Source organism: Populus euphratica, unplaced genomic scaffold (assembly GCF_000495115.2).
Source record: "Populus euphratica unplaced genomic scaffold, PopEup_1.0 scaffold26.1, whole genome shotgun sequence".
NCBI classification, from domain to species: domain Eukaryota; kingdom Viridiplantae; phylum Streptophyta; class Magnoliopsida; order Malpighiales; family Salicaceae; genus Populus; species Populus euphratica.
The window spans coordinates 1,318,173-1,335,891 of record NW_011499896.1 but is presented as its reverse complement, the minus strand read 5'-3'; the positions used below and the strand labels follow the sequence as shown (position 1 = coordinate 1,335,891).

Here is a 17,719-nt window from a genome sequence, read left to right as displayed (position 1 = left end):
ATATTACATAAATTTTAAAATATTAAACTTGTTCCCTTTTATGTATAATATGAAGTATTCATTTGATATTGTGATAGTGATTATTTTTTAAAATATTTGCTCCCTTTTATGTATAACATGAAATATTATAGCGATTATTTTTTAAAATATTTTTTATTTAAATATATTAAAGTAATATTTTTATTTTTTAAAATTTATTTTTAATATAGTATATTAAAGCGATTGAAAATATAAAAAAATGATTTAAAACAAACAAAATAAAAATGATTGAAAATAAAAAAAATAATTTAAAACAAACAAAATAATTTTTTTTTTTTTTTTTTGTAAAACACTCTTGAAATATAAAACTAGCCATGCTCTTACATCAAACGAAGGGATCTCCTCCTGTTTTGCAGGTCAAGTGAGCAGCCACCCGGCCACCGAAGCCAGGTCGCCAGCTCGCTCTGGACAACGAACAAACGTCATAGTAATGGTGTAATCCATGCACAAAACAACAATAGCATTCAAACTTAGATTCCGGCCACCTTTATCTTTCAAAAAAAGAAATAGAACAGACAAGCAGTATCACAAGCCCACAAAACAGAAAATTCAAATCCTCCCTCACCAATTTTCTAACGCTATGCAATTCGGCAAGTTGCGTTTGTCTCTTCTGGCCGTCCGAATTAATTTTATATGTGTATATTATTGCTGAGTCCCTGTTGTTCTTATAATTTTGCATGTCAGCTTCTTCAATCTTAAGATTCATAGATCGGTCCCTCGACCGTAACTTGTAATCCCTTTTTATTTTCAACCATTGTCAAGGGACCAATTGAATGGATTCAAAGACAAAAGAAACTGAATTAAAAAAAGAGACAGGGACTAAATGATATTTACCCAACAAAATAAACATGCAAGTAAATAATTAACTTGATGGGACATTCGAAGAAATATAGAGACAGTAGTGGTAGGAGTGCTTGGTCTCTCATAACTGCTATCTATATCCTACATACAGTAGTTGTGTAGTAGTGAGTGTTTTGAATGTCAGTTTTTCTTGTCAGAAGAAGAAGAAAGAAACAGTAGCAAGATTTAGCGACTGCCTTGTTGGGAAGATGAAGAAGAGATATAGAAATGGGGAAATATGGGATTTCGAACATGAAATTGGGGAGTTGGGTAACAGGGAGGTGATCTTAGGATTGGACGGTGGAACTACGTCTACCGTTTGCGTTTGCATGCCAATTTTTCCCTTTTCTGATCCTTTTCCCGACCCTCTTCCCGTTCTCGCTCGAGCCGTCGCCGGTTGTTCCAATCACAACAGCGTTGGCGGTCAGCTTTCTTCTTATATAATATATATGGTGGTGCATTTTCTAGTAATTTTTTTTTATTAATGGGCTTTGAGATATTTGGCTTTGTGATCAGAAACTGCTGCTAGAGAGACGCTGGAGCAAGTTATGGCTGATGCTCTTTTGAAGTCGGGTTCTAATCGCTCTGCAGTTCGAGCTGTTTGTCTATCTGTTTCCGGCGTTAATCATTCAACTGATGAGCTAAGAATTTTAAATTGGCTAAGGTAATTTGCTCTCTAGTTTTTTTAAATTTAATTTACATGTGTTTTCTGCTCCTCTAATTAAAATTCCCTTGCACTACAAGGAGCTTACTTGCTTTGCATCTTGCAGCTTCAGTTATCTTGTTAGTTCTTGTCTGTACAATCACAGAATTGCTTTGAATCTTTTTAGGCTGTTCCCTATGATTGGTTGTCCATTGATTTTAGTATCTATTTGATAATCTTTGGTCATATCTTCCTTTTCTTTGATTTTTGCAGGGAAATATTCCCTACTCATGTGAAGCTGTATGTTCAGAACGATGCTGTTGCAGCTTTGGCAAGTGGCACAATGGGAAAGCTCCATGGGTGTGTTTTAATTGCTGGGACAGGAACTATTGCTTTTGGATTCACAGAAGATGGTAGACAGGCTCGGGCTGCTGGTGCAGGGCCGGTCCTTGGTGATTGGGGAAGGTATATAAGCTAGAATGCGCATTCATTTCTCCCCCTTCCCCTCTCGTGTGAAACATAGCAACATGAGGGTATTATAACTAAAAGAATTTGAGCATTAAAGAAAAGGAAGTTAAAATGATATCAAGAAGATCACAGGCATTATAACAGTGAAAAATGTTCTTTATTTATAGTGCTACTTAGTGCCTAGAAGCATGAAACTTTATCATGTTTTAGGCAGCATGAATTTCCTGCTCCCAGAGATGCAAGAAATTTTTGTTCTTGATAAAACCACTAGTAATTCAGAATTTAACTTTCCCTCTTTTATGGAATCTTTAGCTAACTGAACATGATTGGAATGTACTTGTCTTAATTATATTTTCCTTCGAAGTGGATATCATATCCTCCTTCCATTGACATACTCTTTCGCTCTGATACAATTTTATTTTCTTACAATGAAACTGTTACCTAGAAATAGAGATTGTAACATTCAACAAACCTAACAGTTTTAGCTAGTGCAAATAGGAGGCTTGAATTGACATTTAAATAACTTGGTGATTAAACGTCAACTGCATTTGGCAAGAGCTTGGTGCATAAAATCAACTGTCTTTCTAAATGATCTGGTCATCCAATACTAAATTAATTTCTTCTAGTTTTAGTCATTACTAGATTATTCACAGTATACCATTTGAGAATAGTTTTATCTCTTTTTTTTCTTCTTTTTTTTTTTCCTTCTATTTTTCCTGTTTTTCCCTAGGTAAGAATTCAAATTATCTGCAATAGTTAGATACAAGATCATTTGTAGGTTTTTAATGATAGTTACAATAGGATTCATAACTGTTTTTGTTTCTTCACATAATTATTGTTCTTGAGTGAATTTAACATGATATTGTTTTATTCTCCTGCAGTGGTTATGGAATAGCTGCCCAGGCATTAACAGCAATAGTAAGGGCTTATGATGGTCGTGGCCCGCTAACAATTCTTTCATCTAATATTTTGCAGACACTTGGTCTTTCTTCCCCTGATGAACTTATTGGGTATATATTCCAACACAACACCAATGTCATCTTAACTCTTATAAGTAGCGGTTACTGTTTTCAAAGCTTAAAACTCTTACAGTTATCTTCATTGTCTTTGAAGTAAAAAACTGAAGGTCTATTTCATTAATCTGACCTTCGTTACTGAAGTGCCAATGGATGAGACCACTTGGCACTCTTTTTGCATCTTACCCTTTTCTTTCACAAAACAACCTATGGAAAAAAATAGCTAGTTCTGTGTTGTATCCCCATCTTTTCATAGCATTTGGTCCTTTGTGGTTCTTGGTTCATGTAATGACATAACATGTTTGTGGAAATATGTTGGCAGTATGTTTCATGTTTGTCCAATATTCTGATAAGAAAACATTAAATGGGGTTCACTAGATTTCGTTGCAGTGACATGTAAATGTAGTTCATGTCATGTATGTACTATGGACCTTTGTAATTTTTTGATGGAATTATAGTTTTCCAGTACAAAATTGGTTCCTGGATTTTTTTCTTGGAAGTCTATTTGGAGAAAAATCAATTGATGTCTTGGCTGGTTGACTTCTGACATGTTGTTCATAGGATACACTGACAAAATCAGATATGTTACTGAATAAGATACTGGATTTCTCTTTGAATTTGGATTTCTCTTTGAATTTAGGTGGACTTATGCAGATCCATCTTGGGCTCGTATTGCAGCTCTTGTTCCTGTCGTTGTGTCTTGTGCAGAGGCAGGAGACCGAGTTGCTCATGAGATCTTGCAAGATTCAGTTGAGGAGTTGGCTTTGAGCGTAAAAGCTGTTGTTCAAAGACTCGGCTTGTGTGGTGAAGGTGTGGCATTGCCAACTAATACTAATGCACAAATAAATTCTTTTGTATCATTTGAAATATGATTACAGGGTTGCCAATGAACCACGTAAAGTATCCAAGTATTGAGTGTTTGCAACTTTTACTTCTCAAAGTAACATATATCATTAAAACTATAACAATGCAGTGGTGAAATGTTGGTGCTCACAACGAGTGGAAAGAATGACTTGCCATGATTTCAAGCTTTATAGATTTGTACCCAACCTTAAGTTTTATTTTAGGGCTGGAGGGATTGGTGAAAATACAGTCTAGTTCAAGCTAGTTAATAAATCAATGATTTTTATCATACAGTTTGGATAATGCGGAAACTCTCTACTAGGAAAATTAAGTTTAGTTTAGATTGTGATTTTGACATGCTGATTTTCATGTAGTGCCTACTTTGTTTATCCTTACATGAACCTTGTGTATTGCCTTCAGGGTTTTTGAAAGCTTGTTCATTAAGTGTGATGTATATATCCTATTTAAAATTAAAAACTATTATCTCTCGGGATGGTTCTAACATATTTTCTTTGTATTTCTTGGACTCATTTTGATCTTGCATAAATATCGTTGCAGATGGAAAAGCTTCTTTTCCCCTTGTCATGGTTGGCGGTGTTCTAGAAGCAAATAAGAGGTGGGATATAGGAAAAGAAGTTGTAAACCACATTTCTAAAAGCTACCCTGGGGTTCTTCCAATTCACCCAAAGGTAAACCATATTTTACTTTGTTCCAACGAGAATTTTTCTGATTAACCAACCTATCATGTTTCCAGATACATCCTCCTGCTCCTAACTAAATTAGTGTGGCTATAAGAATTAACTGCAGAAAATATCTCTTATAGAAACCATGAAATTGCTGAAATACCATTTTTGAATGGAGATTGAGTGTGGAATAGTGGATGTAACAGCGATTTGGAAATACACGAATTATCTATGAGTTTTTAAGAGTGACAGAGTGATATAGAGAGCGGAACAAAAACCCATGTAGAAAAGGCTGTACTGCTGTAGCATGACCCTAATTTCACAAGTGATTGTTATCTTTGATATTGTCTACTGAATAAGGGAAGCAAAATCCTGGCAGACCATGAAGCTGCATTTCCTGTTGGGAGCCATGTGGGTTAGACAACACCCATAGGGGGCTGGATCCTGGCTCTAATGTATCCAAACAATAACCATGTTATTAAAACTTATTTAAGTAAGGTATCCAAACAACACAATAACCATGTTATTAAAACTTATTTAACTAGTAAATTGGACATAAAATCAATTTCCTGGACAAAAATTTCCACATATCAAATAAACTAAATCCATGTTAATTAGGGAAGCCCTTATTAAACTTTCTTGAAATGCTTGATCTAGTATACTTTTTTGCTAAAAATTCTCGGATAAATTTCACTTCTCGTATTAACTTATTTATATGCTCTTCAACGTAGGGGCAAAAACCTGCATTGCTGAAAACTTCATATTAAGGACTTCTTGTGCAGTTAGATGAATGCCAGTGTATATGGAAATACATGCCTACTGTTTTTTCAATTTCATCGGTTTTCATTTTCTTTTCAGACATGGGAGAATATTTGTTATTTTCTTTTTCAGATAACTCTTTTCTTTTCAGACATGGGAGAATATTTGTATCTTAATCTTGCTAGACTAGTACTGTTATTTATTTAGAGCACTACAGATTCCATTTTGGTATTTTTCTTTTTAAATGATCAGGTTGAGCCTGCAGTCGGAGCAGCATTGTTAGGATGGAATTTCTTAATGACAGAATCTCACAAGGAGGCCTGCAAAAGATGACTTACAATGTACAGTTGCAAGGCCTTGATTTGGTTGAGCATATTTGCTGGATACTGTGGTAGTGCAGGATAATTTTTCTGCAGTAATTTTTGTTGTCTTTTCCATTGTTTGTAATGGCTTCTTGTGTGAAAGTAGCTGCATTTGAAAGACGACATGGAAATTGGAAATAGAATGAAAGCTTTCTTGGTGTGCGATTTTTTCTGGAAGTTGCGAGGTGCCCCTTCCCCCGCCACTTGCCAATCAGGTAATGAGACCAGGGCACCGTATGAAAAGCCCATGATGCAACTGAATGTATGGAGCTTCGTAACGTAAGTAAAATCACTGCTTCTGAGCAAAGCACGGCCATGGATACCACTGCGTTTTGATGCAACCGAAAATGCTTTTCTGTAAATGATCTTTTCAGAAGCACAACAGCATTGTTTTGGTGCAACAGAAGAAACCACTATCCAAAACAATTGCTCCATAAATAACCTCTTCCCATTTCATTTATCAACTTCAGTTTCAATAATCATTGTGGACAGTCATGGTATCAATCATAGTTTCATGAGGAACAGAATCAATGATTCTTCAGTAATCTATAGGCTAATTAATTACATTGGAATGGAAAGATATGATATTTACTGATCATTTGTCATTGTTGGAGATTGCCTCCGGAAGCTTAAAAGTGGGAGGCTTATCGACACCCTTCCTTGAGTACTCCCTCCATCTTCGAGCTGCTGCCGCAGCTCTTCTTGCTCTCTCTTTTGTTTCTTCCTCTGCATCAAACACCGTGTCAATGTTGGTTTTACTTGAAGTTGAAGAAAAGCTGGTAGAAAACATATATTTGGACAGATAATTCATGGACGGTGATAATATAAATAATATCATGAATTTTTATTTAACGGTTTAAGTTTTTTTTGTGTTGATATAGTTTTTTGCTACTTGCTGTAAATACATATGCATAATCAAAATCATTGTTTCATACCAAAAACATAAAATTACAAACTCTTCTACAATCACTATAGTGCCACATAAGCATCCATCGTCATATATATGGTTTCAGTATTGTGCTTTCAGCACACGCTTTCTTATTTAGTAAACGAGCATTTCATATAGAACTTGTGACAGCCAAAACACAGCAAACTGGCATTTTGTTCATCGAAATTTTATCGAAATTTTTTCCTGGAAAGCGACAACATCAAGCACTCCTAAAGGGAAGTCCTAGCTTATATAATTTAATAGGTGATATATTAAAACTGATATAAGGGTGTGGAAAATAAAGAGCAATAGATAGGTTAGTGTCACATTATCAGTTTGCTTTTACCAATCCGCTTACCTGAACTTTGGTTTTCTTTCGGATTACCCCAGAGATCGCTCCAGTAAGACCCCTTTTTATCAACATCTTTTTGCTTCATCATCCTTATTTTAGCCTGCTCCTGCAAAAAATTTAGGAGTCCTATTCAGCAAACCTAGTAGAGCTGTTAACAATGCCGTCACAATCTTTTGAAATGTTTTGTCCAGAACCAAAATGACAGCCAGAATATGTGTTCAAGCGCAACCAATGTAAAGTTCAAACTCATGAGGAAAATTCATTTAATCAAAGCATCCAGAAATTTTTAGGAATAATCAAGTTAATTTCCTAAATTTATTATAATTACATCCCAGTTTTATTACACAGTTCATAAAAAGGGCCAATGTCTGGTGAAGTAGTAAGAGTTACGAGCTCTTAAATGGAGGATCATTGATTCAATTCAAGGGACCATATCTCTGTGGCATATGGGATGGGACACAGTTTATTTGAGCATATCATTCACAAATCGTTTTCAGGATCATTTAGCAACACAAGCATACCACCCCTCCCATATTGTGCTGGGTAAAGCTAAGACCACAATCTACATGCGGCTGAAGCATGGACCTCTTTGCACCTAGCAGCGCAGAGAGAAATTCACTAAGTGCAAACGACTCAAGCAGGTCTCTCTGCATGATTATTTTCAGCAATTTAAGAACAGTGCATTAAGAGTTTTCCAGTTTTAGAAAAAATAAAAAATCACTCAACCAAAAGTGCAATGCCTATTCTGTTTTTAACCACTTGCTCTGCCATTCAGATAAACGAGCAGGTAGAAGGTGTGATATGCAAGCACAACTACTGATTTACTGCATGACAGTTCAGAGCTCCTTCTTCCAACTGGGATATCTAAAAGACTTAAATGACTGCTAGTCACAGCTTCAGAATGCCTTGTTTTTCCTACTTGACATGTGATATCTTCAGCCATATAGGCTTTTGACGAAGTGTCATTGGTTTTCACATAATATTGCTCCAATAACATGTAAGTTTCAATGAATGTTGATAAAGGAGAAAAGATAAAGAGTTCCTACCAAGATTTTTGCTTGCCTCTTTTCCCATCGAGAACATGCCTGCCACATAATTATGCACAAGTTAATAGCTGCTGCTCGGCAACTAGTGATAACAAAGTGAAAGATATTAGCAATTAAACGGTTATGTGGTCTTAGCAATTAAGGGATTTTGAAGCAATCAACTCAAGAATTCAGAGATCAGTTCTTAAAAAGAGGAAAACAAAATTATAAAGGAAATAAATTTAATTAATTAGTTTGCAAAAGCCTCTTGAAATTCCTTTTTTTTTTCAAAAAACTTACAGCTCGACTCCCAAATTCAACCTCTCACTTTCCTCTGCGATAAGTTCTAAATACCAAAAAAATGATCAAGCGAAATAAGATGAAAATTGTTAAGTGCATATGGTTAACATGATCTGTAGGGATACTGTCTGATGCAATGGTAAAAGTCTTTAACATGATCGGTAGGGAAACTGTCTGATGCAATGGTGAAAGTCTTGGGGTTGCAGCCATATGGAGTTCAGGTTTCACTCTTGAGTGCAGCCATTTTATGCGAAAACCACTGAAGGGTAGAACCATCTCCAAGTTCTCCCGCCCATGAGGCCAAGACACATTTGGTGGAACCATATCTAAGTACATGACTCTTTTAGCACCAGAAAAATATTACGTCTTCCTTGCCCATTGGTTAAATATTCAGAAATCTCAGACTGCAGGCAAACTTCAAGCCCTAGAGCAGTAGTGCAGTATTGTCATTGTTTCATTTTAGGAATGGAGCTGTCTAAGTAGTAAGTACTACTTTCATCTATTATCTTCATTTTAGAAACACAGCATAAGTGCCTAAGCAGTGAGTGACGCTGTGATGATATCAACAATTACAATAATTCTACATGCGTTCCTACAAAGATACTGACAATTCAGGTGATGAAGAAATATAGCAAAGTAACTGAAAAATTCAACATTAATTTCTCTACATGATTTAACACGCCATTATGTTTTTTAAAGGAAAGGACAAGATTATTCCTCTTTGCATGTGATGATATTAATCTAAGCTCACTGCAAATTTATCTTGTGAGATTCTCAAGGAAGCATGTCGCAATCAAACCAATCAAGAAGCTGAAAATGTAGCAAGAATAAGATAAGTAGCATGCTTACCATTCTGAAAACATCTGCTCCTGCAGATCCCATTCCTGAAAGCATCAGTGCAACCTGATAATCATTCAAACCAGTCCAAGTTTCAATATTGTAATGACTGGCAAGGTGAAAATACCACACACAACAGTCGGTCAGATATGCAGGTATGGTTGTAACAGAGAAGCTATAAGTATGGAAGCTTGAATTAATGAACATCTTGTAGACTAGGACAGAACTTAGGCATGGCTTGAATGCAAAGGTCAAAGTTAATTTTGCAAACATATTGTGTTCTGGTAAATAGAACACAGGTTCAGGTTTTCTACATAAAATTACTTGATTTAGAGAAGGGTTGTGTTGCTGTTGCAGTCTCCACTTTGTATTTTTCATAGAGTATACATTACCCTAGTCTGAATGTCAGAAGTGCATTATTCTGTCCTCTAGAGAAAATTCACCTTTTAGCATTCTTCTACACAATCACCATCCATTAGTTTTCAAATTCCTGATAGTTTTTGGAATAAAATATATATGCCAAGCCCAACAACTAGGATCTACAGTTTTCATCACAGCTGCTATCAGAACGTACAATACCATTCAATACATAAATTCCTTCTCTCTTTCAAATTATATTATCGTCAACAGTTTAGGAGATGCTCAAGTGATTGCTGCATGGGATCTGGATATATAATGCAGTCTTGCCGTAATCTTCAGGCTTCTTAAATTCAACTCTAAGAAACTTTCAAGCTCGTTAAGTCAAATGTGCTTGTTTTCATGCTAAGCAATTCAAATGTTCACATCAGATTAAGAAGGTACAGAAGTAAACTAAAATTCAAAGGAAAAACTATATAGTGGTTGCGTGCCTTACATTTATTCTTTCTACTCTGCGCATTTCATCTTCAAGCAAAGAAAGCTGTGCCGCAGAAGTCCAATGGATGCAATCAACTGGGCTGATTAACAAAAAGAAATTGTATTTTAGTTACCTAACTTACAACCTTTCAATTTCTCCAGGCAGGACTATAGTCACTCACCATTACATAATGAACTAGTTCACAAAACTCTTAACACCTGTTGCCAAACATGACAACTTAAAATTGTTGTCATAAAAATAGTTGAAGTTAAAGAGCCCATTGATTGGTTCGAAGATTGCTTGGTTTTCTTCCAAACAGCTCTTCTTTTTTTTTAATTCATAGTGAATACAGAACAGGTGCAATATCTTTTTGGTTAGTTGAGATTATCATTTTCAGCATACAGATACAAGGTTTAAAATATAACAAGAAGGATGTCGGCAAAATGTGAAAGCATCTGGCACAGAAACTGTCTCCACTTCACAGCCTTCGACAAGTTAATTAACTATCCCGAGTCATCTTAACAGCACTGTGTGCTCAGATGTTGATATAGGATTTTGTCAGACGTGCAGATAAATTTGGAAGAATTTGTTCTTAACTTTTCATTCGAGTTAATTAAAAGCACTATTTTAAACATGTCATAACAACATTGAAGGAGCAGATAAATAAAGGATATTTACCAACTTTCAATTGCTTGCTGGACTAATTCAAGATTTCCACACTGGTTGTAAACTCTGGCTCTTCCAAAATCTTCCTCAATTCCAAATACATCGGGAGCCACATTGGCACAATTTTTGCATCCTGGAGGTAATACAGCATAGTCAGTGACATCAGCCTTAAAAATTATTGATTAAGGCCTAATTAATTTTGGGTAACAGAAATCCCTTTCCAGAAACCATAAAAACTATGTCACGCAATATCCCAGAGTATTGTTTTTCACAGGGATATGTCACTAGGCCAATAAACTTCTATCTTATTTGGCACCCACATCCCATAGAATTATTAGTTAAATGGCACAGAAAAGTAGCATTTAATCATGTGTTTTTTACGCAAAAAAACCAAACAAAAAAGTTCAACTATATATTATAATTACCGATGCAGCTAAACTCATCAACAAAGGCATGATCCTTTGGGCTGGAATCATCAAAGAAAGGATTCATTGCCGTCAATGCGAATCCATGAATTTCATCATAGATCATGCGCTGCAAAGGGTCACTAAGCACCTGCGGCACTTCAACAAACCAGATTAAGAATACTAACAATAATAACAGCAGAAACTACGCATAAAAAAAAATAGAAATCTTTCAAAAAGCGCAAGCAATACTGGATGAACAACCCACCGCATAGACCTCATTGATGAACATGCAGAAATTTGTGGTATCTGGGTCATTGCCACTCAAGTCTGGATGACATGCTTTCATGCAACTATAATAAGCCTTCTTGATCTGCTCTGGTGTCGCATCTGGAAGCTGCATGCATGCCAACATAATAATAATGTATAATAAAAATAACAATAAGCCAACGGCACCAACTGATGATCAGCATCAACAACGTAGTTATATAATCTCTGGATATTAAGACGGATTTGGTTACGATTGCTATATTTATTTGAAAAACCGTAACTAAGGAAATGAAAAGTAGTATAAAAAACCAGGTAGGTAAGTACGTACCAGACCTAAGACCGCGTAATAATCATCGGCAACAGCATCTGCAGAAGCCGAACTGTTGGCCGCAACCCTGACTCTGCCAAAATCTCTTCTCTTAGAGTTCAAAACACTCCCAGAATTACTGTTATGATAAAGGGTGGTTTTTCCTCTTGAAGAAATATGGAAAACGTTAGATGGTTTTTTAATCTTAAGTGCATCTGTGCATACAGGAGACATTAACTGGGCCATTGGAGAGCTTTCTCCACTGTCTGTCTTTCGAGGAAATATGGGCGCTACCGGGAACGATGATCCATCTTCTGTTTTTTTTTATGGGATATTTTTAGTACTAAATTGGATTATTTTGAAAATTTTGAGGAGGGGGAAATTTAGAGGAATGCTGAGTTGGCGAATTCTGAGCCATGCACTTCTGCTAGCATCACAAGGAACGTCTAATGAATCTGGAGGAAGGCAGCTGTGTTTCTCACGGCTTTGCACGTGCCAGCTTGTGGATATTTGCTTGCTTGACTCGCTCTCTCACACTCCAACCAAGCAACCTTTTTTATTTATTTTTATTAATGCTGGAAGCTCTATAAATGAAGATTTTTTTTTATTAAGTCTCATAAAAATATTCAAAAATAAAGATTCATAAAGATAAAAAGACATATTACGATATCTATTGGTAATTCAAGAGATATTTTTGCCATACATGGTTGAAAAAAAAACAAAGCAAATGCTTCTCAAATAGAAATCAACTAGATAGGTTCACTGCTCCTCTGCAGACAAATTTGATTTTTTTTTTTTCATCGTATAAAAATAAAGTGATCCGATTTATAAAAAGTACAAAAAACACTAAAATTCAGGTCATTTAACTTAATTAAGTTTAATAAATTATTTTTGTAATAAAAATACAACAAAAATAAAAAAAACTAACAAAAAAATGAAAAAAAAATAAAGAAATTGACCTACGCCCACCTTGATTAGCACGATGAATACATGACATTATTGTGATATTGAGGTAACTCTCTTACAAGCAAATTAAATAAATTAGTAAAATTCAATTATCAAATAATTTAATATTAAAGGTTAAAAAGAAAAAAAATTAATTTAAAAAATCATAAAAAAAAAATTAATCAACCTAAGCTAACTTGTTGACCACGCAATTATAGATATAGAACTGGGATAACCCTATACAGAGAAGTGGAAAAAAAAATCGGAGGCAACCCTGGTTAACTTGTTGACCTCTGTGATCCTGGCCATAAGTTGGAACGAACCCTATATAAGAAAAAACCAAAATAAAATAATAAAATAAAATTTTCTATTAGAAAATAATAAGGGATAAACTTGGAGAAAGAGAAAAAAGTAACAAGAAAATGATCTAAAACAAAACAAATAAAAAAATGACACAAAATTTGACATAAAAATAAATTGAAATCAATTGGTGACGGATGAAATTGAAAACAAAATTCATTTAAAAAAGAGATAAAAATAAATAAATAAAAATTTAAAGAATGATAACCAAATTTGATATAAAAATTAATTAAAATCAAATTATAAGGGGTGAAATTGAAGGGGGAAATGGGACAAAATTTGACACAAAAGCAAATTAAAATAAAATATTAAGAAATGAAATTGAAAAAAAAATTAATTATGAAAATGATAAATAAATAAATTATAATTAAAAGAATGATGAGAAAATTTGAAATAAGAATTACATGAAATCAAATGGCGAGAGGTGACAATCAAGAAAAAAATTAACTCACTAAAGATTAAAAAAATAGCAATTAAAAATATAATGATCAAATTATATACAAAAAATAAATGAAAATGAAACTTCTGTATTTTTTCAAGGAGAAAAGAGAGAAAAGAAGGAAGAAAAGAAAAAATTCTCCAAAACCACATTATCGGTCAATTGCCAACATGTACTCCACCACTAACAAATCTTTAGTGAAGCGCTTTCAATGTCACTGTGTAAAGCATTGTTTGGCCGACGAAGGAGCCTGCATGCGCTCCTCAAAAGGCACAAGCTCCTCCTAAGTTTTATATATGTGTTTATATATATATATATTAAAAACCACAATTGCCCTTGAAATTATTTTATAATTATAAAAAAAATATAATAAAATGATGAAAACATCAATGTAAGCAAGTCAAAGGAAATAAAAATGTCAATGGTAGTTTAGTAATTATATCTTGTCAAAAAAGATGAAAACTAAAAAAGGCCTCTTGTTAATATTTTAAAATTTTAAAGGGTAAGTTAGTAATTCCACTATTCAATAAAAATAAAAATAAAAAGAGACTGCTTTATCCCTATTTAATTTGATAATATCAATTGAACCTCATGAAATAACTATTTTGCCCCTCAATTTGCACTTTTTTAACATGCATTATGAAGGGAGAAAACATCATTATATTGTAATAATTCACAACACAACGAGTCTTAATCCAAAGTGAATTATTGAGCACCTCTAGTTTTTTTATACCTATTTAGTTGATTTGATTAGTTTTTTTAACATAATAAATAAATATATATGTATTGTATTTTTTCACATCTTCAATGATCGAGAAATTAAGGTTCAAGTTTTATAGTTTAACTAATTTTTTTTCAATATGATATATGTTTTTAGTAGTAAGATAACAATATATTGGATTGATTTAAATTAACTTTGGTTAACATGTCAAATCCATGACTCGGGTTATAAGACTATGATGACGCAATAGAAAACAAAATAGAACAAATTACAGAGCCTAATTTTCAATCAACCCAATGTTAAAAGATGAAATTGAAAAAAAAATCAATTAAAAAAAGAACATGAAAAGGTGACCCAAGTTAACCTGTAAAACCAGTTATTTGGATCATAAGATTGAATTAATATTATAAAAATAAAAATAAAATAAATTACAAAAATTAATTCTCAATTAGTCTAATATTAAAGGATGAGACTAAAAAAAATTAATTAAAAAACATAAGAAATGATCCAAATCAATTCGCTAAACACATGACTTAAGTTATAAGACTAAAATAACCTCATATAAAGAATTTTTTTAAAAAAAAAAACCTAACTTAACCTAAATTAACTTGCTAGAGAAAATAAAAAAAATTATAAAACTCAATTCCTAATCAATCATATCAGATCCAATACTGAATAATAAAATTTATAAAAAATTTAATTAGAAAAATAATATAAAAAAATTAGTCAAGTTCATATAGGCTAACTTGTTAGACACTACTTTTGGGTAATGAAATCAAGATAACCTCATAAAAATCAAACCAAAATTAATCATGAAGTCTAATTCTCAATAAATTGAGAAAAAAAGTCAATTATATCAACTAAATTAACCTATCAAATCCGTAATCCAAATCATGAAATTGAAAAAACATAATAAAAAGCAAATACAGCATTGAAGGACATGAGACAGACATAACGTCTTAGAAAAAATTAAAAAAATAACCTAATTTAACCGAAGTTAAAATACCAAAACTCGCAACCCTAATTATGAGACCAAGATACCCCCATATAAAATAAATCAAAATAAATTATGAAGCTCAATTATAAACCGATCCAATATTAAATTATAAAATTGAAAAAAACACTCAGTTAAAAAAACAAAATAACATAATAAAATACAAATAAAACAAACCATAAAGCCTAACCCCTGATTAACTCAATATTAAATAATGAAATGAGGGGGAATTAGATAAGAAAAAAACCCTAGTTAATCGGGTTTAGATAAGAAAAAAAACCCTAGTTAATCGAGTTATCCCGTCAAACTCACAAGTCGTAATATAAGAGTGGGATAACCTAATAAAAAATTTAATATTAAAGGATAAAATTAAAAAAAATATTAATTTAAAAAAAATTTAAAAAAATGGCCAATGTTTTTTCTAGGACACACCAAACACATGTGGGGAAAGACATTATTCATTACTACAATACTTTCCCCGTGTTTTAGTGTATTGTTAGCTAGATCATTGATCCACGTTACGTTGAGGGTCCGGTGATTAGTACTTAAAAGTGCATTTTCATTAAGGTTTTATATTATCATTTTGCACTTGAAGAATCGATAACTCCTTAACTAAAACATATTTTATAATAATATATCTAATAATATAAGATACCTTTAATTTATGATAAATATTCATTTTAAATGCAGGCCTATCACATAAATGAAAGGATTGATTGATGAATTTAAGAACTGAAATTGAAAGGATAAAGAGATGGTCAAACTTAGAAAAGAGATGTCGGTGCAATCCAAACTGGAATACTGTTCGGTAATTGGGTCATATTTGGAGCTATAGATCTCAGATTTAAGTCTACATTTTAAATGCAGGCCTATCACATAAATGAAAGGATTGATTGATGACTTGAAGAACTTAAATTGCAAGGATAAAGAGATGGCCAAACTTAGAAAAGAGATGTCGGTGCAATCCAAACCGGAACACTGTTCGGTAATTGGGTCATATCTGGAGCTACAGATCTCAGATTTAGGTCCAATTTATATGGATGGAAAGGTAAGACATAGGCCTACAACTTGCATATGGAGCCCAAGATCTAAAAAGGCCATTATCAAGTCCAAATTGTAGCAACAACAAAGAAGCCCGAATCTGTCTTCCAGCCCGAGCACTGTTCGGTATTTTGGCCATATCTGGAGTTCTAGAAGTCCAAATATTTATATGGATGGAAAGGTAAGACATAGGCCTACAACTTTCATATGGAGCCCAAGATCTAAAAAGATCATTTTCAAGCCCAAATTGTTGCAACAACAAAGAAGCCCGAATCTATCCTCGAGCCCGAGCACTGTTCAGTATTTTAGCCATATCTGGAGTTCTAGAAGTCCAAATGAGCTGAATTTTTACACAAGAAATCTGAGACAATTGCATACAACTTTCATGTGTTCGAGTGGCTCCAATTTTGACGTTATCAATGACGTTTTGGGCAGACAAGAGAAGATAAGGATTGTCACCAAGTCAAAAGTTGGCCACCCACTTATCAATTAGTCATCAAATCAATAGTTCCGACGTTTTGGGCAGACAAGAGAAGATAAGGATTGTCACCAAGTCAAGAGTTGGCCACCCACTCATCAATTAGTCATCAAATCAATAGTTCCTAATTTTGGCCTATAAAAGGAGGCATTTTCCATGCATTTAGGCATCTTGGTCTCCATATTAAGATCATGCTCTTGTTTTCTTTCTTTGTATTTTTTGTAATGTTTATGCTTTGCTTTTATTAATATCAAGTTTATGTCTTTCATTTCCTTTCATTTACTTAGTTAACTTTCATCTTATTTATGTTCTTATTTTGTTTATTTATTTTTCTTTCTTTCATTATGTCTACCAATTTTGGCCTATAAAAGGAGGCATTTGCCATGCATTTAGGCATCTTGGTTTCCAGATCAAGATCATGCTCTTCCTTTCTCTCTTTGTATTTTTTGTAATGTTTATGCTTTGCTTTCATTAATATTAAGTTTATGCCTTTCATTTCCTTTCCTTTACTTAGTTAACTTTTATGTTCTTATTTTGTTTATCTATTTTGCTTTCTTTCATTATGTCTAGCTAAGTTTATTATGTCAAGGTGAAAAGGTTACACTAATGGTGTAGGAATAAGTATAGTGTAAACTTAATATGGACTTTAATGTTTGATACTAACATGTTTTGTATTTGTTATCTTGTTCACTCTTTAATACTTTGCTTATTAAATAACTGATCTTGATTTATGTTGTATAACACTTGGTACAACAAATGCTTGACACTTTCATAGCCCATAATGTATGGTATAACCGACACCTGAGCTATGAAAGGAACTTGATTTGTTGTTAACATAAGTTATAATCATGAATGCTTGACGAGATTTACAAGTATTAGCATTAATTGAATAAGATGGCTAATGTAATAATGTTAACGATCTATAATCTGATTGGAACCTCCTTTGTGTGTGGTTTCCAATTGACTAATAAGAGTTTATACTATACTTGTTTGACATACCATTAGTGGATCATCTAACCTTGATATTTATTGTTATCGTTGTTAAATTTTTACGTTAATATTTCATCTCAAAGTTCTCATCTTTTTGTTCTTCTTCTTCTTTTTCTTTATTATTATTATTATCATTATTATTATTATTATTGCTGTTACTACTACTATTATTAC

General features: G+C 33.3%; 2 protein-coding genes and 1 long non-coding RNA gene across 3 annotated transcripts; 2 read left to right on the top strand and 1 right to left on the bottom strand.

Moving 5' to 3' along the window:
• Positions 1 to 791: 791 nt before the first annotated feature.
• Positions 792 to 5,823, top strand: LOC105132133 (N-acetyl-D-glucosamine kinase-like). Its single transcript, XM_011035456.1, has 7 exons — positions 792 to 1,302; positions 1,396 to 1,543; positions 1,796 to 1,987; positions 2,872 to 3,000; positions 3,647 to 3,816; positions 4,408 to 4,538; positions 5,544 to 5,823. Exons 1-7 carry the CDS (start codon positions 1,089 to 1,091, stop codon positions 5,622 to 5,624), a joined length of 1,065 nt encoding a protein of 354 aa, XP_011033758.1. The 5' UTR covers positions 792 to 1,088; the 3' UTR covers positions 5,625 to 5,823.
• LOC105132132 (uncharacterized) lies at positions 4,909 to 5,522 on the top strand. Its single transcript, XR_843546.1, has 3 exons — positions 4,909 to 4,987; positions 5,031 to 5,392; positions 5,445 to 5,522. It is a non-coding gene; the product is annotated as an uncharacterized LOC105132132 (long non-coding RNA).
• A 256-nt stretch (positions 5,824 to 6,079) lies between the features above and the next one.
• Positions 6,080 to 11,897, bottom strand: LOC105132130 (DNAJ heat shock N-terminal domain-containing protein). The gene is made up of 9 exons (XM_011035454.1): positions 11,599 to 11,897; positions 11,269 to 11,397; positions 11,022 to 11,151; positions 10,609 to 10,729; positions 9,949 to 10,030; positions 9,108 to 9,161; positions 7,980 to 8,018; positions 6,940 to 7,039; positions 6,080 to 6,379 (listed from the first exon to the last, which is right to left on the bottom strand). Exons 1-9 carry the CDS (start codon positions 11,821 to 11,823, stop codon positions 6,249 to 6,251), a joined length of 1,011 nt encoding a protein of 336 aa, XP_011033756.1. The 5' UTR covers positions 11,824 to 11,897; the 3' UTR covers positions 6,080 to 6,248.
• Between the last annotated feature and the right edge of the window lie 5,822 nt (positions 11,898 to 17,719).